The following is a 21,735-nucleotide window of genomic DNA, read 5'->3' as shown; positions in this document are numbered from 1 at the left end:
ATTTGGGTTTGTAACACAATTTAGCATTGGGTCACGTGACATTGTAAAAACAAAGCTATGAACAATAATAATAATAATACTATAATTAATTTAGTCATTACAATCTTTGTCATTTCAATTTAAAACCTTTTATGGTTACCTTTTGATTCTGTATTTAAAAGAAAGTTGAGTATTTATAAATACAATACATTATAATTTAAATTTGTATTCCGTCATCGCAAATAGTTCTGTTTATGTATCTTGCTGTATGGAGTGTTAAGTATAATTCTCCCTCACATTATACTTCAAAATGTAAACGGTCCCCTTTTGATATTTGGAGAAAGAAAGAATTTATTGATGGTCCCTAAATCTGAGGCCCCTCTTAGCCAGTCGGTGAACAACCGGTATATGATTTAGGAAAATAGGAAAATAATACACAGCACAATGGCTTTAGGGGCGACTGGAATATTTTCTGAAATTGACAAACTTAGAGTTCAGTTGCTAAACAACATTGAAGACAGTCAGCGCGTGGAGGAACAAATAAGTCCGTAAGTTTACATTTACCTGCTCCAGCTAACACAGAAGGTTAGCATACACTAGCGTACAGTGAGCTAGTTAGCTTCTTTTTTTATATATAAAAAAAAGAACTTTTCTCTGCACTTCAACAACTCTTATTATGCACTTAACCACAGAACAGTACTCTACAATCTTTACTGTACGTTCACAGGGCTTTCATTCATTCATTCATTATGCTGCGAGTGAAATACCAGTTACTAATTATGACTAATTAGCACTAACAGGCCTTACTTACGTAGACATGCTAACCTTGAATGTTAAACATTTTCAATTGAGCTGTGTGGGATAATGTATTAAATAGTGTGTACCAAAAATGTTGGTATGTTTGTTATTTACAAAGGCAAAATGATTTATTATTTACACATATAATGACTTGAGTACTTGAACACCGTTTATGATGACATGTGGTCAATGGACATGGCTGCTGTAAGCAGAAGTACTTGGCAAATAAAGCAAACATAAACATGTATTAGTTATTTTATTACTGCACAGTTTCTCAGAAGCCTCCTGAAAATCAGTCTGCTCAACGAACTCCTGCATTATTCATGTTTCCCATATTCAGTGATTAAGGCCACCTGCCATAAAAACAAGACAATTTGTTTATTTTAGAAATCTTTCAAAAAACATTTTTAAAACTAAAATAGCTATCGTTATTTATTTGGTATTAACAAACTAAATTCACCCAAATTTGAGCCAGCTCACTGAGCTTCTCTGGGAAGTCAGAAATGAATTAAGCTTAACATTCAACCACTAAAACTATTTTTTTTTCCATTCAGAAATACAAGCAAATAACTATAATTTGACATTCTAGTCAAGACATAATATTGTGCTTCACAATTTTCAGTTTTTTGTAAAACAGTAAATTAGAAAAATTGTGGATAACAATAATTATTACATTTTAGCATTAAAATACAAATAATTTTGGTTAAAGAGCTTCTACATACTTGTGCTGTTAATTCAGAGTAGCTGTGGCTTTGGGTGGTGGTCAAATAAATTTGTTATGCTCTGTTTATTGTCATCCTCATTTCATCTCAACTTCCAGCAGGGAAGTCTTGACTCGTATTGAAAATGTCATCCTGGGAATAGTGGTCAGTCTGTCCAAAGGTAAGGCCCCTGCCCTTGCAGTGCCCATCAGATCCAGCTGGGACAACGTCAGGTAACTTTATTTAAACATATTTAAAACATTTTCTCCTCACCACACACTGAACACTGCAGTCGTTTTCCACACCAATCCAGTGGGATATGTGTAAGCTGTCTGACCTTTTCAAAAGGTAAACAGTTGTGTGAAGAAGTAAATAAACATTTACGTACATAAGGGCTTATTGTGGGAGGTCAGGCCACACAAGATGAAGCAAGTGCAGTTTAATTTACTTTAAAGAGGAAATATATACTTGCGCCCTGTCTAAATTTGCCTAAGGGGTGTTTTAAGTGCACCGCCTTGGCAACCCAAAAATTAAAACTTTTACCTTTTGAAGCTGAAATAACTTCCTGAGCTCAAAGATGACAGAGAGATAAGAGATTGAAAGGGATTGTCTACACACACACACACACACACACACACATTTTAATGTGATGAGGCTGCAGAGACCTTATAGTCTGAACAAAGCAGACTGTCTATTCTTGTTTGGATCAAACATTGCTGCAGCTTAAAGCACATTCTGGCTTAACCCTTTCAAATGTCATAGTCTCAAAGAAGGACAGTGAAGGAAGGGGAGGTCTTCTCAAAGATAGCCCTCAGGGTGTGGGGTATTTCAGACAGCTTAGATGGCTCGAGCTGCTTTTCGCAGCGGTAAATGTAACACACACACAATCTGTGCAGATTTCTTAAAATATAGATTTGCAAATGGATGTGGACAGAGCATTTTTTGTCCATACCGTATCTTCATTTTGTGTGTATCTGTTTGCTTTCAGTCATTTTCCAAAAGGTTTTAGCAGATGTCCACAGACATCTTTTTTTTAAATGCTTACAGATACACAACTCGTATTATATTATTTCTATTACAAAAATTATGTCACCAAAAACATGTTACAAAATGTCTTATAGATAAAGAGACATGTTACTAAGAATACGTTTCTTATTATTGAACATTTTAAAGACTCTCAAATGAGATCATTACAAATCACGAGGTCCAGGAATGACTGGAAAGATGCACTAGAATTGTCAGCAGGTGAGCTAGACAGCGTTTGCACTCGTGAGAAAAATCAATGAATGGAATTGAAATGATAATGAAAATTTACCATGGTCAACTTATCATGAGTGCGTTTATTGAGCTATACAATAAAACAGTATATTGTCTCATCTCTCCTTTTTTTTATCTCCTTGTCTTTTCCACTCATTCTGCCATCTGTTTTTCTTTCACTTCATCCCACTTAAGATTTGACAGTGCCGTTGGGCTTCAAATGAATTCGGAAAGTTCTGTCAGCACCATTAGGAGTGATTGTCCTTCGTCTGTCACTAAATTTGGTGAGAAAATACTTTCAACCGCAGATTTTTCCCTCATATGTGGCTTTGCTGTTCTTGACAACAGACATTCCTCCGAGTCTAAAAAACCTGTACAGATGTACCATCCTTCATAGCATGTGGCTTTCGTTTGTATTCATTGTAAACATGTGCAGCATCTGCACAAACAGCGGTAAAAGTCAGCCGGAGTTTTAGGTGACAAATTGGCAGAGACAGGGCATATTGAAAGAGGCTTTTAACCATCAGTTTACCACATGGAGAACCTAATTAATAACAGAATATGTTTTTTCCTCAACTTCAGACCTTTAATATTGTGACACAAGACGATTGACACTGAACATATTGTTGATTGTTTTTTTTGTTAAAAGCTCAGATCGTCAAGATTCTATCAGTCATCTACAGACTCGTGCAGAGCAACTCCTATGCAACTAAAAGGTCAGCTGTTATCAACTCGACATCAGTTCACATTTTAATGAATCATAACTGAAGCGAGATATATTTCTGGTGGTTATTATTGCAAAAATCTCATAAATATTCCCATATTGTTTCCACAGAGACATCTATTACAACAACACACAGCTGTTTACTTCACAGACAACTGTCGATTGCATCATCGATGATATCTCCTGTATGCTTAAAGCTCCCCGACGAGCACTTCATGTGGTAGGCGTGCACTTTATGGCACAAAATAGACACAAAACGCGGACATTAATACCTGAAGCAGAATTATTTTGTAAATGCTCTGATATTATCACCTCAGGTCCCACAGAAGAAATCTGTCCTCTTAATGCTGTATTTAAGCATCTGCTGAAGAAAATACATATTTTTTGATTAAACAGAAGTTTAATTAAAGTTGAATTCAGACAGGCATTGGCAGAAATATGTCTACACACTCTACAGTATGTTTGTGTTAAAATCACAGTGTGTTTGTGTGTTTTCGACAGTTGGCCACGTCTAAGGGTTTGATTGCAGGTGATCTGCGTTACATGGAGGAGGATGGCACAAGGATTGACTGTCGCTCCAGCTCTGCAGTAAGTCTCATCAACAGACACTAACTGCCTTGCTGAATGAACTCGAAGTAATTTTGTCTTGGACTCATACAGAAAATACAAATGTCAGTGCATACTTGACCACATAGATGCACACTGAGAACACACAACAACCACCATTTGCACATTGCCCATAGTACAGTCATCATAAAAAATGTCAAGTCATCATTTACGTTACGTTAACAGATACAGTTACGTTAAAATAAATTGCTCTACTGAGGATGGCCTTTGGCCATTTTGATATTCAGAGCTTTGATGGAGAGAGGTATGAAGGAATTCTTAACTTATCTTATCTTATCTAACTGTCAGTAAAGTCAATCACTAGTTTCAGGTCTTCTCCAATAGACCATGATATACATTTTGAAAATAATGCTTCCATTTAGAGTAAAATAGATGATGGAGCACAGCAAAAATGAGAGGTAATAATACATTCCTCCTCCGCTTTGTTTTTCTTTGCAGCAGTTGGCATCCTTGCCCTCCTGCCTTCTGAATTTAATCATCCATTGCTCTCTTACATCTTGTATTGTTACTGTTTTCTTTGCATAATTCTATGTGATATAATGAGATTATATCTCTTCTGTACCCAAGGCCCAAAACATTCAAAGTTGCTGTCAGTGAAATATGTGTTAAAATGCTCTTCTTTTTTTTTTTGCATCAGCAAAAGTGTTGTTGAGGTGACGTGGGTAGGAGGGGCGGCAGTGGACGAGTTTAAGAAGTTGTCCAAAAGACAATATCAGTGACAGCAGCTGTAATACATTTACATTTGCGAGTACTCAAAAACTTGATTTATGCCACACTGCCATTTATAACCTTTTCATTGGCACGAACAATATACTGCAAACACTCTTGCACACACATTTGGCAGAATTGTGAGTCTCTGCTGCAGGTCCTAACACAACATGTGATACAGATCTGCAGACATTGTTCTACAGCGCCATGTGTCATCAACTCCACGGGGTAGCATACAGTCAACCACAACAACAGTAGTACGACAAGGCTCACATTAAACAGCAATATGTTTATGAATGACAACTTGTTGAACTCAGTTATGTGTGTGTTTGTTTTTAGGCTGTTGCAGTTTCATCAAACATTACTGGAATTAGAAGTATCCTTTATGATTAATTTTTACTTCATTCTTACGCATGTATACTTTTTGTCACTCATAGATGATGATGAAGTGGTATGTGTATATATATATATATATGTGTGTATATATATATGTGTGTTTATTTCGGTCATGACATTTAGATCACTCATCACACAGCAGTGCAGTTCACACAATATACATAACCGAAAGGGAAAGCGGGAGAAGCAAAGCTTATCTAGTCCCGCCCCCATTATCATCGACATTTCATCATTCTTTTTTTTTGTTTTATGACATTTTGACAAAGAAAACATGTTTCAGCATCAGGTAGCACTCAGAGATATAGTCTAGCTTTAGACAGACTCCGTGTGTCTGTACATGTGTCCATGATATTCCGTCGCACGTGACATTCTCGACTTGTTGCCTGGCATATTCAACTTCCCAAAAGTCACAAAATAATCCAATCAATAGAGGTCAATGCATCATTTTTTTATTTATTTTTTTTTAATTTTTTTTTCCCTTTAGTCATCCATCTCATCTGTAGGATTCGCCTCGCTTTGCTTCTCCATTCTTTTCACGTGCTCGAGAGTTCTGGAGACGTCGGAGCGCTTTCCACCTTCACATCGATCAATTCATTGGTCATCTCACTGCCGATCTTTCTCAGTTCCTGGTATTGCAGGAACATTCCCCATCCCAGGGAGTCCACTTATCCCATCCGTCCCGAATGTAGCCAGCCATGAAGGTCCCATCTGGGCAACTAGGTTCACCAGAACCTGTACTTGTTGTTGAGAACACTCTGTCGATCGCATTCAATGACCAGCTTAGCAGTTCCATCTTGGATCAATTGATTCTCCGTAGTGACTTGTTTCACAGTGGCAGCTAAATACTTCTCATGTGTTGACATTTGTATCAGTGTCAGCTGTTGTTTGGGTACATTTGGGTACATTTTTTTTTTTTTTTTTTTTTGGTTACATTTGCTTCCCCTGCCGTTTCCCACAGTGTCTACAGATTTCTGTCCCTGACCTTTGTCATACTTTCCTCCTGGGTCATTCTGTATTGTTTAATAGTCATATCTACATACTTCTTTTTAAATACACTCAGTTTTGCTGATTTTTTCATCTCCTCATCCAGATTATTCCACTGTCTGACCCCCGTGACCGATACAGTAAAGGATTTTAATGTAGTTCTTACTACATTAGAACTACATATGTGTGTACATATGTATGCATGTATGTATATGTATATGTATATATATATATATATACATACATATATATACATATATATATGTGTGTATATATATATATATATATATATATATATGTACTGCATTTCTTTCTTTGTGCCGAAATGACCAGGTTATTATCAACAACTATTTTGATAATTGACTGATTAGAGTGAGTTTTGCTATATAATAAAAGCACGTTCTGTGATTTTAGCCTCTTAAATGTCAATATTTTCTGTTTTTCTGGCTTCCCTGCAGGATCATATGAAAAGTCTTAAAGTTTTAGACTTTAAAAAGTCTTAAATACAGTTTTTTACCAGATCTGAGTTATAAAGTTTGGTTAAGCTCATTTAATTTTGGGGAAAATTATGTCCGTTAAAGTAAGTTCCCTGGTTAGCGATCATAACAGACACTACTCACACTTGAGCACACACACCACTTGTACAGCCAGGGCACTAGTTTTGCCGTTTTTCTGAAAACGCTCCAACAAATATTAGTTCAAAACCAGCATAAATTCATGTGAGGTGATTCTGTAATGCAACATTGCACTTGTTGAGTTATGTTGAGTGTGTATTTATGTTAATTGATAAATAAGTATGCTATTAATAAGCTTCATACTTTTTTTGCCAGTATGGATACATATATAGGTTGCTTTCACGATGGTCTTAAAAAGGTCTAAAAACAAACCCTGCATACATTGGAGGTCCACAGATCAGCATTTTTCCCCATTTTCAGCTTTTTATGGACCAACAACTAATCACTTAATTGCAAAAAGAAATTGACAGATTAATTGCTCATTAAAATAATTGATAGTTCATCCCTGGAAATTACTTTTCTTGTCCTTGACCGTGTTCATATATTGTATCATCTGCAAAGTTTGTCATGATCGTTGAGAAGGATGCAACTTTCCAGAGGCTGCTGGATGACGACTTCTGCACAAAGCTCTTTCCTTGCATCATAATTACGGTATGTTTCCTTTTTTCCCCGCGATGGTTGCCATATTTTTAAAAATAACTTGATTCCGTGTCAAAGTTACTGTTTCTTTTGTCTGTGGACAGTGCCAGTGTTCTGTTAACACAACAGATTTTTTTTGTGCATCAGGGTAAAGGCGTTCCCGATTTAAACAGCAGGTTGATGGTGAGAAAACTTTGGGACACGCTGCACATCCCCATCTTTGCCCTTGTGGACGCTGACCCTCATGGTACGCATCATCTGTCCGAGTGAAAAAACACTTTCCCCTCTCACACATACTTTACATATTTCCACACATTTAACAACACTTGACTCTTCATCTCCACACCCACGCACTCACAGTAGGGTTTCATGTCCCACTAAGACGGCAGATGTTAGCACCTGTCATATCGACTAGTCTGGCTAGTATTCCCGTTGGCGTGATCTTGTGCAGGTGGGATGACTCTGCTTCCATCAGTCTCCATAACTCTTTAACCCTTTTCCCATTGCATGGCGAGACACACATGTAATGCTTTGCTTTGTTCTAAGCTCCGTTGCACATCTTGGAGGATAATTGCTCTGGTATGTTGGTGATTGCATCGTGTCTCTTTCTCTCCCTCTCTCTCTCTCTTTTATTTTCCCAGGCATTGAGATCATGTGTATCTACAAGTATGGATCACTCGTGAGTGCCGCCAATGCCACTTATTTCTGTACTGTACCTTATCCAGTGTGGCCTGTTCAGTGTCTCCCTGTTAGCCATATGTAATTATGCCCCTCTGCGAGTTAAACTGACATGATGTGGGGTGGATTTTCACTACACAAGTCTCATTTCCAGTGGTACAGCTTGATACCTTACTCAGTTATTTGCATTTTCATTGTCAAAAGTAGTGCAAGGTACCGATATAACAGATCTACTGTATACCATTCCAGATTTTGTCAACCTTCTGTTGGGGTGCCAGGCACTAGGGATCGGTATGATTATTCGTTTTATTATAAAAAGGGCGATCAGTTAATTAAAAATAAAAATGTTTTTTCAGTGGTTGCGTTGATTTAAAAAAGAAAAAAAACAATTCTACTCCAAATACTACCAAATTTGTGGTGCATCTCACAAGGTGGCTAGCAGCAGCAAGTGTTTTATTCTGTGTGCCTACAGAAGAGATGACATTTAAAAGGCTTCTGGAATGCATCACAGAGCTGCTCCTCTAAGCTCAACACGCTGTAGCTCCCGCAGAAGTGATGGAATTTACTAGGGTCTTTAAATTCATCTCGTTATGTTCCTTTTAGCTCAACACACTGTGAATCCTGAATTATTTTCATTAGCTCTCATGAGCAGAATTTGCCTCCTCAAACAAAGCGTGTCTTTTTCTTAAGATAAACAGCTACATGCCGAGAAGAAAGAACATAAAATGCTGGATGTTCTCCACTGTCACCATGTGTTTACTGCGTGACGTTCTTCTTCCTTGTGGAGTTTATTGGCGGGCTACATTGTGTCACACTGATATGATGCTATGTACACAGCTTACGCAGCTATCACCACCCGGCCCACACACTCAATGGTGGAAATGCACCGTAACACCTGATGGAAAGAAGATGAATGTCTCTGTAATGGTAGTGTAGTCATCCTCGTGTTCATTACGTGAATGTGTGTTGGGTATAAGCACATCATTTAGGTACGGTGCTGGTGATCTTTGTTTATCTACTACAGTACATACTGTATGTTGCATACAGGCATGTTGTGTCTCTGTGTATGTGACTGGGTGTATTTTGTGTTTGTGTGGGTTTTTTTTCCACAGTCCATGTCGTTTGAGGCCCACAGTCTGACCGTCCCCAGCGTTATGTGGCTAGGCCTCCTCCCCTCTGACCTCCGGAGGTTTGGACTCCACATTCACTACTTCCTATACTTCCTCATCCTGCCTCTAATTGGGATTATATTCTGGGGACATTTAGATTGTTTGTTTTGGTTTCTGTTGCTGTTGCCTCACTTTTTTTTCCTTTTAGTGACAGCATCTCGGTGCATATTGAGTTTTAAGTATATGTCCCCTTGAGCAAATTTAGGCCAAACAGGCTTTTTGACATGTATTTAAGTGTACTCCATGCTGTTCTTCCTTCTATGTTCCCCACTATATATATATGTACTGTATAATAACTGTAAGGAATAACAGTGAGTCAATAGAACTGCCTTTTGCCCGCTGTCACCGTCAGGAAATTAACTTGGTCATGTGTAGTAAAATCAACATTTGGTTTTGCAGGTTGCGGGTTCCTGAGGACGCTCTGATCCCCCTCACCACAAGAGATGAAAGCAAGCTTGACAGCCTTTTCAAAAGGCCATACCTAACCAGCCAACCAGACTGGCAGAAAGAGGTGAGCAAAAGAAGGAGAGGAAAGTGCTCACGAGCTACATATGGTTCAGTAAAGATGAAAGTAACTGAAACATGTTTTCAGTGTCATTTTGTTGAAAGGTTTTCTGTATTATTGCTAATTTCCATGACATTCTTTCCAGTGAAGCATTCAAAACTACTAAACTACCACGTTCACCTCATAATTGATTTAATAAGTAAATCAGACATTTCCAAGAGATATGCTTGATAATGAATCACAACTTTATGTAACGGATGTCCTGACCTTGTGTCTGGCAACTGGTGCATAAAATGTTGAAAATGTTGAAATGATGATGTCCTCAAATGTCTTTTGTCTACAACCAAAGTTATTCAGTTTACCATCATAAATATTAACAAAAATGTATCCAGTTATGAAAATAGTTATTTTAGAAGTCGTTTACTGATTCATTAATCAATTAAACTTTTCAGTCCTATTTGCTCTGCACACCATTAAACTACCACCTACATTTTGTCCTGTTAAACAAAATGTTACCTTTCCAAAAAAGGGTCAGGAATCTTTAAAGCCACAAGTGATCCAACTCAGTTTAATTTGACCTTTTTAACTCGTGTGACACATCCCAGAGGAATGTTTGTGAGAAGACTTCACTCACTGGTACTGAGGACACAGATTTATGCTTGTTTGCACTGTGTCCTCTTGCATGTATGTAAAACCATGTGTATTTGCTCATGTTGTAGATGGAACTGATGCAGCAGACTAAGGTCAAGGCTGAAATCCAGGCCCTGGCAACCATTGCTCCTGACTTCCTCACCAGCATTTACCTGCCCAACAAATTGCGCTATGGAGGCTGGGTTTGATTGCAATGCTGCCCCCAAGTGGAAGAAAAAGTGAAGTGCTGAAGCAGGTCGCAAAACTAAAGAAAGTTCCTAACCTTTTCATAAAAATCCTATTACCTTGCATTTGTTTTGTTTGTAATGTCCATTAGTGTCTATTTTCTTTCATTATAATATTAAAAACATCTATAATCTTACTGACAACCCACATCATGAATTTAGTCTTTGTCTGAAACACTGAATGTCAATAAATTTGATGTACAGATTGTTTACATGATTTCTAATCACTGACCTGAAAGACTGACATGAGCAGAACAATCAAAGCTCATGACTCTAATGCTGCTCCTCTTAATATAAATTGGTGGGTGGAGTTATAGATGTACTTAAGCACCCCTACATTCAATTTCTGTCTGAATCTAGTGGACTAGAGGCATCATAAAATGACAAAAACCTAATTACTTAAAAAAACAAAAAGTTATGGCACCACTTGTTACTCGCGTTAATATTATAAAAGCTGTATTGGAAAATAAAGTGGTGTAGTACATCCTGTTGGCCTATAGACGATCTTTGGCAATATTCCTCGGCAGTCTGTGGGCGTGGCTCCGCGCTTGTGCAACACACTCCTACTACGTCATCGACGAGGTGACTTTCGGAAAAGAGGTACTTCTCTAAGTCATCATCTAGGTGAGTTGATAAAATCTATCTGTCAGAGAGCAAAACATAATCCAGCTGATTGAATTTATATCTTATTATTCTGAACCTGTTTATTATAAACCATCAGGGAATGAGCTGAAGTCCACAGCAGCTCAATATAGATGATCTCCAAGGTTTTAAATATTCAGTACTTTTGCAGTGATGTAATATTAATTATTATAAAGGAGGGTAGTTTTAGTTTTTACAAAGAATTCAGAAATTATTTAGAAGTTGGTTAAAGCAGCACATTTGATAACTGACATACATGCAAAAATATAAGATCATGTTTTTGTTCAAGTATATTAGCTGACTCGTATTGCCATGATATTTTGCCATAATTATAATTTGATCTAAGTAGTATCAATTAAAAATACACACAGTAGTACAAATACCCTAAACTAAATAATGCAGTTAATTTACAGTAAATTGGTCATGCATTTGATGTAGTTGTCTTTGGGCTTTCCTCAAAGCTCCAGTGTGTAATATTTTAGAGGGTTTATTGGCACAAATTAAATATATGAGGACGCTCTGCTGTCTCATCATTTGTGTCACTATCTTTTACACAATGCAGACCCAGCATTGTTTAAGTATTTACAATTTATAAGGAAGCGACCTGAGTACATACTATTGTGATCTGCACCAAAGACCCACCCCATGTTTTGTAATCTATGGGATGTTACATTTGTCTCATCAGTAGCAGACACATGGCTCCTCTTGTCCTCTGTCTTAGGTAAGAGAGAGAAAGCAAGGCCTCCCACTTTTCCTTTCTGCTTGTCAAGGACAGCTGACTACAGAGCAGAGTGAGTGAGTGTGGGCTCTAAACATAACATCCTCTGTGGTCTCACTGGTCACAGATTAGTGAGGAGTCATGTTTCGCAGGACATTTTTTATGTGTTTCTTCAACGTAGACTGGGATGTGCTGAGGTAAAAAAAATAAAATAATAATAATAGAATAATAATATTCTGTACTGCTACCTGGACAGTTTCATCTTTTATTTTTAACTATTGTCTATGCTTTTGTGTCTATATTGAGTGTTTAATATTGATAGATGTGTTTCAGCATCCGCACTTCATGGAACATATTGTATATATGAAGTACATTTGTTCTTTAAAATTAATTTGTAGTTCTGCTATTTCCCCCTCATTTAGGTCAAAGATTTCACATATGGACACTGTGATCCGCCGGTGCCCTTTTCTCACCCTGGCTCCCAGTGTTTACCTGCAGATGGCCGGAAAGTCATCACTGGTGAACTTTGCCCAAAAGTGCCCTGTGATGATGCACCTGGCCTCCAAACATCTGGCCAGAGCTCTGTCATCTGCAACATCTGTGTCCAGAGATACTTCAAAGCACGAGGGTAAATTTTAATTTGAAAAAAACATACCATATTCATATGATTTAGTATGTTAAATTGTCATTTAAATGAGCTTTTTCTTTCATTTTGTTAATCTACTCGTGCCGCTGTAGATCAAAGTTTGCATCAAGGACACACTTCACCACCTGCTGGCCAGGCTGCATCCTCCAAGTGTCCTTTCCTGGCAACAGAGATGGTGGAGAAAAACTGTAGTTTAGTAAGAAAAGCCAGCATGGAGCTACAGGAGGACGTAAAACAGATGCAATCTATCCGAACAGGTGAGCCACACCTGGGATCTGTGTTGGAAAAGTTGCTTATGACATATTATTGCTGTAAAAAGTAATACAATCTCTACTTCCTACCAGGCAACAAAAGTAATAAGTTACATATTGAAATTGGACAGTTGAATCTTTTATCTTTAAATGGGTTATTTATTCTAAATCATAATATTTCTGTCTATGTTGAGTATTTATTAGTGTTTGTAATACTTGAATAAATGTAATCCATTATCTGAAATTTACAGACTTACTTTTACAGTTAAAGTAATATATTTAAATTTGTTTTATTAAAACGATCAAAATTGCATGTACAACAAGTGTCTTTTGGAACTGAATCTACTTTATTAAAATGAAAATTAGCAGTCAAACTGCAGAACTGCAAACATGGCAGCCACTCGAATCTAACATCTAGTTAAGCATCGTATATTATGAGTATCACATTTTTACCCAACACTGCCAGGGGGATTGGACAATAGGTAATCTAGGTAAATTATGATAAATCAACATTATGATCTTAGTGACATTTAAAGTACATTGCAAACTAACTTGCATTGATTGAATTATGTGTATGCCTCTTAATCAGGGAAAATTGGTGTAAATGTATCAGCTTTGGACCTTATCGAGGCGGAAAAGGCTGACAAAGAGGCACCAGAAAGCTTTTTTAAACCAATACCTTCCAAAGTGTCTCACCTATTAAAGGACAATCTGCCTGAAGGTATGAAATCTTACCTTCATTGACCAATAATTCATAAAAAAGCATAGTATTCTTTTTTTTAATCCTTTAAAACCTTCCTCCCTGTTCCTCCATCAGTTGTCACATTCCAGTATGACAAGTTTTTTGAAAAGAAGATCGAAAGTAAGAAGGCGGATCACACGTACAGGGTTTTTAAGACGGTGAACAGGCGTGCCCCCTTGTTCCCTATGGCGGATGACTACACAGAATCTTTCCATGCAAAGAAAGACGTGTCCGTGTGGTGCAGCAATGACTACCTTGGCATGAGCCGTCACCCTGCAGTCACCCAGGCTATTCTGTAAGTAGGTGGACACGGCTTTCATTCATCACTGACAACTGACTGATGTCATCTAAAGTGAACCCTTCTCACTTTCCCTTCCAGGGAGACCGTTCAGAAGCACGGTGCCGGTGCTGGAGGCACACGAAACATTTCAGGGACGAGTCAATTCCATGTGGAGCTTGAGCAGGAGCTGGCTGACCTGCACAGCAAGGATGCTGCACTGCTTTTCACCTCCTGCTTTGTAGCCAATGACTCCACTTTGTTTACTCTGGCAAAAATGCTGCCAGGTACATTATATGATGCTTAAAAGTGTGATTCTGTAAATTACTGACATCAACACTGACTTTGCTGACTGGAAACATGGCTGCAGGCAGGTACAGATGGAAAAAAATAGATGAACAGAAAGTACACCTTATAAAATCTAAACCCACTTAATTCTACAATATCTTATGAATATTTGTGCCACACTAGACCGTTATTGGCTATTATATGAAACAGCAAACTCTCATGCACCAAAGTGTAAACCATAGAGAAAACAAAACATGTTTGAACGACCTTTGGTGCAGAAAAGTGATCTTTGGTTTCTAGCCATCAAAAAGCTGCCTAACTGCGAGATATTGTAGACTTATACAGACATGGGTTTTCTTTCATGAGCCTTTTATTCAGTAGTTAAAATCTGTTTTGCCTGCCCCTGGTGGCAGGGAGTGAGTTTCCACTCCTAAGCAGGTCTGCAGAAACAGCAGCACGTAGTGGCACACTTGGCAAAGTCAGTGGTGATAATGTGTCAATATTTCATGAAACCACATCTCAAAAGAACCTGAACTTTCCCTTTAAAACAAAATGTCTATTCAGGTATTTATTGTATTTTTTTTCCCTTTGTTTACTCGTGAAAGGTTGTGAAATCTACTCTGACGCCGGCAACCATGCCTCAATGATCCAGGGTATAAGAAACAGCGGAGTTAAGAAATTTGTTTTCCGTCACAATGACATCAACCACTTGCAAGAGCTGCTTGAGAAGTCTGACGCCTCAACTCCAAAGATTGTTGCTTTTGAGACGGTGCACTCAATGGATGGTGAGTATGCACAGTCGTGCCAAGTGTCTTATTCAATAGGATATTTTAGAAGGACAATGAGTAAATGGAGGATTTTGTAGGATTCTATTACTGATATTTATTGATTTATTAAAGAAGTTCCTACATTAATGTTTACATGCCACTTTAGTGGGTACAGAGGACACTTAATAAAATAGCAGGAGTGTGATCTTGTGCTGCTCAAGGGTCGATGTGTTGTGTGTTCAAAGATGGTCCTTCGTTCTAATGAATGGTTATTTGAGTTGCTGTTGCTTTTCTATCATTTTGGTTTGGTCATTATCCTGTGGTATCAACAAGGCATTTTCTGCCCAGAGAACTGCTGCTTATTGGATTCTCTTTTTTGGACCCTTCTCTGCAAACACAACTCTATGATGGTTGCGGGTGAAAATCCCAGATCTAGTTTCTGAAATACTTAAACCTGTCCATCTGGCACCAACAAATATTCCATGTTCAAAGTCACAAATCGCATTTCTTTCTCATTCTGACTCTCAGTTTGAACTTCAGCGTGTGTTGCTGATTAGGTATTTGCATTAACAAGCAGTTGAACAGGTCTACCTACACACCTATACATCCACACTATAAATCCATGATTTCTTGTTTACAAAGTAAACATCACATGCCAACAAGTATTTTCATTCAGGTTTTTTCAAGTCATCAGGAATAAAAACTGTTAAATAATGAACCATGTGTCCTCTGCAGGAGCTGTGTGCCCACTAGAGGAAATGTGCGACATTGCCCACAGGTTCGGCGCTCTCACCTTTGTGGATGAGGTGCATGCTGTGGGCCTGTATGGGCCCAGAGGAGGAGGGATTGGAGACAGAGACAGAGTCATGCACAAGATGGACATCATCTCTGGCACCCTTGGTGAGTAAACACGTCACTGATGATGGTAAACTCTCGTCTGTTGCGTAATGTGCTCCTCTGACCTGTTTTGGGTTTCATTTTCAGGCAAAGCCTTCGGCTGCATGGGTGGTTACATTGCCAGCACCAGTGCTCTGGTGGACACAGTACGCTCCTACGCCGCGGGCTTCATCTTCACCACCTCCCTGCCTCCCATGCTGCTCGCAGGGGCGAAGGAATCTGTCAAGATCCTGAAGAGTGAAGAAGGCCAGGTTCTCAGGAGGAAACACCAGAGGAGCGTCAAGCTGCTCAGGCAGATGCTGATGGACTCGGGTCTTCCGGTCGTCCACTGCCCAAGCCACATCATTCCTGTCTGTGTAAGAAAAAAATATAATATATACATATATATATATATATATATACTGTACATCTATATGTACAAATATGAATTACATTCAGTTAAAACTAGTACTTTTCTAAAGTAAGATAACAAACAATAAATCCTCTTCAGGGTGTACTTAATTTAGTTAATTTAGATCTGAAGACAGTTGTCTTTTATTTTCAGAAAAGGCAATCCAAGGTGCTTTACAGAGACATTATACACACAAAGACAATGTTCAACCTTCAACCTTGACTATCCATGTTGTGCTTTTTTGGTGTGAAAGCTGTGGTGTGTTTTTTTTACACAGGTTGCAGATGCAGAGAAGAACACTCAGATCTGTGACATCATGTTGTCTCGCTACCACGTCTACGTCCAAGCAATCAACTACCCGACAGTGGCTAAAGGAACGGAGCTGCTGCGCATCGCCCCCACACCACACCACACTCCACAGATGATGAACTACTTTGTTGGTATGACAACCTTCTTTTATTCCCCCCCCCCGTTTGACAAATATTCAAGCACTACAGAAGCTGATGATTCAAAGACACACTGTGTTTGACAAATGTGATTTCCTGATTATATTAGTTGAGTTCTAGTTTTAAATTTAAAATTTTGTATGTGACGTTTGTGCTCTGCTGGGTCTCCACAGAACACCTGGTGAAGACGTGGGTGGAGGTGGGTTTGGAGCTGCTGCCGCACTCCTCAGCAGAGTGTAACTTCTGTCAGCAGCCTCTTCACTTTGAGCTCATGAGTGAGCGAGAGAAGTCCTATTTCTCAGGCCTCAGTCACATGATATCAGCCGTGGCCTGATATTAATTAAAACCTTTAATACTATATTTCTATATAAGCTACACGTTTCACTGATTTATAAAATGTTCTGCATCACTAGTAACTGTATGTTTATTTCCTCTTCTGTTTTCAGAAGAGGAAATATTGATATTATTTACACATCACCTCATCAATCAGCATTAAACTAAATAAATGACATGTCTAAACATAAAAAAAATGTCATTGATTACCTACTCCATTAAGTTTGATGAAGAGAGTAATACAAAACATTTCACTTTGGCTTTTATACTGGTTTTCAAACCATTTTAAACATTAATTTAATTTATCTATTATTTTCCTACTTTTATTGGTTGTTAAAATGCCATTGTACTAGTAAGTATCATCAGGAGCAATGTACTGATGGGTTTTAATTGCTTTTTTATGCATCCTTACCAAAGCAACAACAACTCTTAAAGTAAAGGGCCAATGTAGCCCCAATTAATCATTAAGGCAGATATGCTCCTAATAAACATCTAGCCCTACATTAATGGCTTTGCAAATGTTTTTCTAATCTTATCTGAATAATTAATCGAAACATTTCATGCTGGGGAAAAATCTTTTAAATGCGAAGCAACTGAAAGAATAAATGGGATATACAATTTTTAATAAATATTCTTTAATTTTAAGTCTTCAAAACACACACAATCACTATAATGACAATGAACTTCGTGTATCTGGCACTTGTGGAAGAAGCAGTTACATAATATACAATTGGTAACAAAATGCATTAATAAGCTAATAAAAAGATAATAAAATAAAAAGTTAAAAATATATATTTATATTTATACATATATGTATACGTTATATATATATACCTATATGTAAAGTACATATATATAGTATACAAAGAGATATAAGATGCAAAGGGTGTGATGGTGAATGCAGACTTGGGGCAGAAAAGGGTTTGAAAAGAAAAGAAAAGGCTATAGTGACACATTAATATATCAATAATATAATTTAATAGTTTAAAAAAATATATAGGTAATAATAGAGGTAGCAATAATTAGATATTAGTCAAATAGTTCTGTGTAATCAGCTGAAAGCAGATTTTTGGTCTTTTATTCATGCACGAAATACACTTTAGTGGTATACTTGGTTTCACCACATGGTGGCACCATGGTCTCTCCTATTTAGCGTTGAGAGTTCAGTGACGTCAGACACCTCCTCCCTGCGCAGATGACTCATAGCTGGTGCAGCAATGTTCATGATGAGCCACTAGATGGTATCAGCAGGGGACAGGATATTGTGTTTCCCATCAAGATAACATGAGAGATCACTGTGTGTATTGTAATAAAACACAGCAAACACACGTCCATGTGCCTCACAGCATGTGACGCTGTCTCTCTCACACACACACACACACACACACACACACAGAATCTGATGTTCTGACGCCCTTTTCAATCAACTCAACTGTCACATTTATCCACAATTAATCTAAAAACCTGCTTATTAGAAAAGATACTTCATGAAAGGTAGCGTTGATATTTTTTTATTATTGAGTTTGTTTTGCGGCGGCGTGGGATCGTCATGCTTGAATCTGTTCAGTAAAAAATATCCCTTTGCTCCCACATGCAGAGAAACATCAGTGGAGAAGAGGCTCTCATCTCTGAACATTTCTCACTGCACATCTGCACATGACAGGCATGTGTTTTTGTGTGTGCCCGCCAGGCATGGAAGTGCAAAAGCCCTCAAAGAGGCACTTGCTGTGTGAAACCTGGGATTCTGCAAAAAAGAAAAACAAAGACCTTCATGTCTTTCCTATGGGAGAATTACAGTGAGCTCATATCTGAAGCACATTATGTAACATGTAATGTGCGGGTGGAAGTGGAGCAGTCAGGTGACCAACACCACTATCATCCATCTCCAATCAGGCAAGCTGCACACTGTAGAAATCTTCCTTTATTTTTATTCTATCCTCTATCCAAAGATCCAATGTGTTTAAGCAGATTCATTGGCAGAAATTGAATATACTACCCCCAAACATGTTTGTATACATGTATAATAGCTTTAAAATAAACATAATTTAGTTTTGGTGGACTAAGAATAAGCCGTTTATATGTACCTAATGCAAAGGCCTTGCTTTACGGAGGTCGCCTTCTTGCACCGCCATGTTTCTACAGCTGCCCAAACAAAGTGTGTCTCACTTTTTCAAAGTCTAAGCTTACTATACAAACAAAGAAAAACTGCTTCACCCACATAAACCCAACGCATAAACCAACAAAGAAGAAGCAGAAAACAGCAGAGGGGGCTGCAGGAGTGTTGTAAAAATTGTTTATATCCTCTCTGGTAAAGCCAGGCCACCGTAATTGGGAAAGCTAGGGGGTGAAAGAAATAGTCTACTGTTTGTTGTTCTCTGCAGTCTCACAGTTATATGTCACTAATTCTCTTAACACTGGACCTAATATAAATATTGAGTCACTGACTGTACGGGAGGGTCGAAACAACAACTCCCTGTCGCTGTTGAAAGAGATTATTTTTAAAAGTACCACATAAAATCCAGATTGGTGTTTTTCATGAGGAGGGACCTCTTTTGTTGTTCTCCATGAAAATGTCATTATTTACTACATCTTCAGGGTGTCAGTCTTACACAAGTTGTGAGGACAAATTTAGATTAAAAACCATCCTTGTGAGGACATTCAAAGGTTTTGCGTTAGACCTAGGTTTAGGTTAAGGGCCAAACATTGAACCGAGATGGTTAACGTTAGGATCAGGAACAATATCAGTGTCCTTACAACTCAACCTGTAACCTCATTAGGATTTCTGAAGAATTTAAATTGTGGTTAGGTTAACACCTTTGTTTATGCTGTCCAAATGAATGGATGTTAATGTGTGTGTCACATTATGGAGACTTGTATTCCTTATGGGATACAAAAACAAAGTCCCCATAACGTAAATTATAACATTAGTTAGGGTTAGGTTAAGGTTAGGTTTAGGCCAGTAGTAGTTCTACTTAAGGTCTGAGTAATTCTCTAGTAAATCAATGTTATGTCCCCTGACGTCTTGGAAACCAGACTGTGTGTGTGTACACATGCGTGTTGGTGTGTGCGCAGGTTTAGCTGTGTTCCTTATTCTGTGTTAATCCTGATGCTCTGCACATCTGTGTCTCCCCCACTCACGTGTGCTGACAGATGAGCTGCACGGCTGGATTCCCACTACACGCATCTCTCTCTCTCTCCCCCCCCTGCCACCCCCCCTCTAATTCCCTCTCATTCATTCACTTTTCTCTTGCATCACTGCACACATCAGTAGTGAACCATGGGGATGTTGTGGTTGCAGCAATATGCTTGTGAATTTCCTGTTGCAGCCACGCAAACTTCAGTAGAATATGCTTTTAAAAATAGGGCGTCTTTGACACACACACACACACACACACACACTTATCCTCAAAATGAGAGATGAAGATTGAGATTTCCTGGGTGTGTTCAACCGGGTAATGAATATTGTTATGGTGAATGATAAAGCCATACTTCTGCTACAAAATGCACCAAAAAAAAGAAAATGAATAGCTTTTCTAACGCATACAAATTTGTGAAAGTTAGAGTAAAGTGCAATAATGAGTAGTAAATCCTAGAAATAGTGACTAGAATTTCATTTTGGAATCAGAAATAAATACTTTAAACTGCTCTCTATGGCGCTGGTTTGTTTGAGGACATAATCATTTTGAGGTCTGGGGAGCAACAACTGACTGATCTGAAATTTTATGGACCAATTAAAAAAAGAATATCAACAGATAATTTGCAGCAAGAATGTTGATTACTGCCACTAGAGCTGCTGTGCCATAATTAGCACAGACAAAATAACTTCAGAGGAAATATGTGAAGAATATCTTTTATCTCGTCGTGAGTCCTTGACTTAGAAAACTGAGATGTTCTGACTTAAAGGGAATCCACTTAATAATAAAAGATTGCTCAAAGAGCTCTTCCCTCATGCAAATTACAAACATTATTATGCAAGATTGCATGAAATACCTCAGACACACCTCTGTAGCGTTTAACTTCTACATCAGGATTTCATAAAAATGAGATTGTGAAAAATGATCCCTTTGGGATGAAAATTTGTGATATTGGCTTTAAATCACACATGAGCAACATGTTGCCTCGGGGTAGGAGCCGATGTCCTCAGCAGAAAAACAACACAACCTCCAAAAATAAATGAAAAGCAGTTTTTAGAATCTCCAACATGTGTGCTGCCAGTGGCAAGTGGCAACTTGGCCAGAGTTACTTAAAAAGAATATCTGTAGAGCACTATTTTTACTTTCTGTAAATGCAGATTCTAATGCTGCATCTTCACATTAAACGCTTTTTTGAGGGGGTGAGACACAGCTTGACCTTTATTTTGAAGTAGTGGCAGGACGTCCACCATGTCAACGAGTCTACCTGTTATTGCTAAAAAAGAAGTATGGCTTTGCTTTGTTTTTTTGCCTCCTTTTTCATCTCAGATGTGGATATTTAGCTGCGGGTGGTTCTTGGATAAAGCCCATATTTGTTTGTTACACAGCAAACTTAATTCTAGCTCTGTTACGCATGTTGCAAAACTTCAATATGCCCTTTGCTTACATAATCCAGGTTTCCAATGAAGTATATCACAAATGTTAACCAAAGAAAACTACACATTTATTATTGTTTCCATCTACTGCTGTTGAGCAAATACTGTACATTGGAAATTAGTATGTGGTGCAAAGAGGGGATGAGGCAAATATAGACCTCCAAGCAAGGATTTGAGTTCAAAAACCTTTTAATTTGCTGCTTCCAATGTGTTGT

The 21,735-nt window shown here is 38.1% G+C and overlaps 2 protein-coding genes across 5 annotated transcripts; both read left to right on the top strand.

The window, feature by feature from the left end:
• The first annotated feature begins 262 nt into the window (after nucleotides 1-262).
• spo11 (SPO11 initiator of meiotic double stranded breaks) lies at nucleotides 263-10,535 on the top strand. Of its 2 annotated transcripts, XM_058644056.1 has the most exons (13): nucleotides 263-527; nucleotides 1,598-1,711; nucleotides 2,931-3,019; nucleotides 3,385-3,451; nucleotides 3,571-3,679; nucleotides 3,961-4,047; nucleotides 5,134-5,170; nucleotides 7,231-7,340; nucleotides 7,476-7,575; nucleotides 7,970-8,007; nucleotides 9,119-9,195; nucleotides 9,575-9,686; nucleotides 10,400-10,535. In XM_058644056.1, the coding sequence occupies exons 1-13, from the start codon at nucleotides 424-426 to the stop codon at nucleotides 10,517-10,519; spliced, it is 1,164 nt and encodes a 387-aa protein (XP_058500039.1). In that variant the 5' UTR covers nucleotides 263-423; the 3' UTR covers nucleotides 10,520-10,535. The 2 variants fall into 2 exon arrangements, with proteins under 2 accessions (XP_058500039.1, XP_058500038.1); XM_058644055.1 differs by lacking the exon at nucleotides 5,134-5,170 and having other exon boundaries at nucleotides 264-527; nucleotides 7,251-7,340.
• Nucleotides 10,536-11,056: 521 nt separating this feature from the next.
• On the top strand, nucleotides 11,057-17,516 carry LOC131469150 (5-aminolevulinate synthase, non-specific, mitochondrial-like). 3 transcript variants are annotated; one of them, XM_058644054.1, is made up of 12 exons: nucleotides 11,057-11,179; nucleotides 11,919-11,988; nucleotides 12,338-12,543; nucleotides 12,654-12,818; nucleotides 13,402-13,533; nucleotides 13,630-13,849; nucleotides 13,934-14,118; nucleotides 14,725-14,904; nucleotides 15,622-15,786; nucleotides 15,871-16,139; nucleotides 16,452-16,614; nucleotides 16,794-17,516. In XM_058644054.1, exons 3-12 carry the CDS (start codon nucleotides 12,354-12,356, stop codon nucleotides 16,952-16,954), a joined length of 1,830 nt encoding a protein of 609 aa, XP_058500037.1. In that variant the 5' UTR covers nucleotides 11,057-11,179; nucleotides 11,919-11,988; nucleotides 12,338-12,353; the 3' UTR covers nucleotides 16,955-17,516. The 3 variants fall into 3 exon arrangements, with proteins under 3 accessions (XP_058500037.1, XP_058500034.1, XP_058500035.1); XM_058644051.1 differs by lacking the exon at nucleotides 11,057-11,179 and having other exon boundaries at nucleotides 11,843-11,988; XM_058644052.1 differs by lacking the exons at nucleotides 11,057-11,179; nucleotides 11,919-11,988 and adding an exon at nucleotides 12,038-12,112.
• Nucleotides 17,517-21,735: the final 4,219 nt, after the last annotated feature.

This window comes from Solea solea, chromosome 11 (genome assembly GCF_958295425.1).
Source record: "Solea solea chromosome 11, fSolSol10.1, whole genome shotgun sequence".
In the NCBI taxonomy this organism is placed as follows: domain Eukaryota; kingdom Metazoa; phylum Chordata; class Actinopteri; order Pleuronectiformes; family Soleidae; genus Solea; species Solea solea.
Note: the sequence above shows the minus strand (reverse complement) of the source record. Positions and strands in the feature narration are given on the sequence as shown.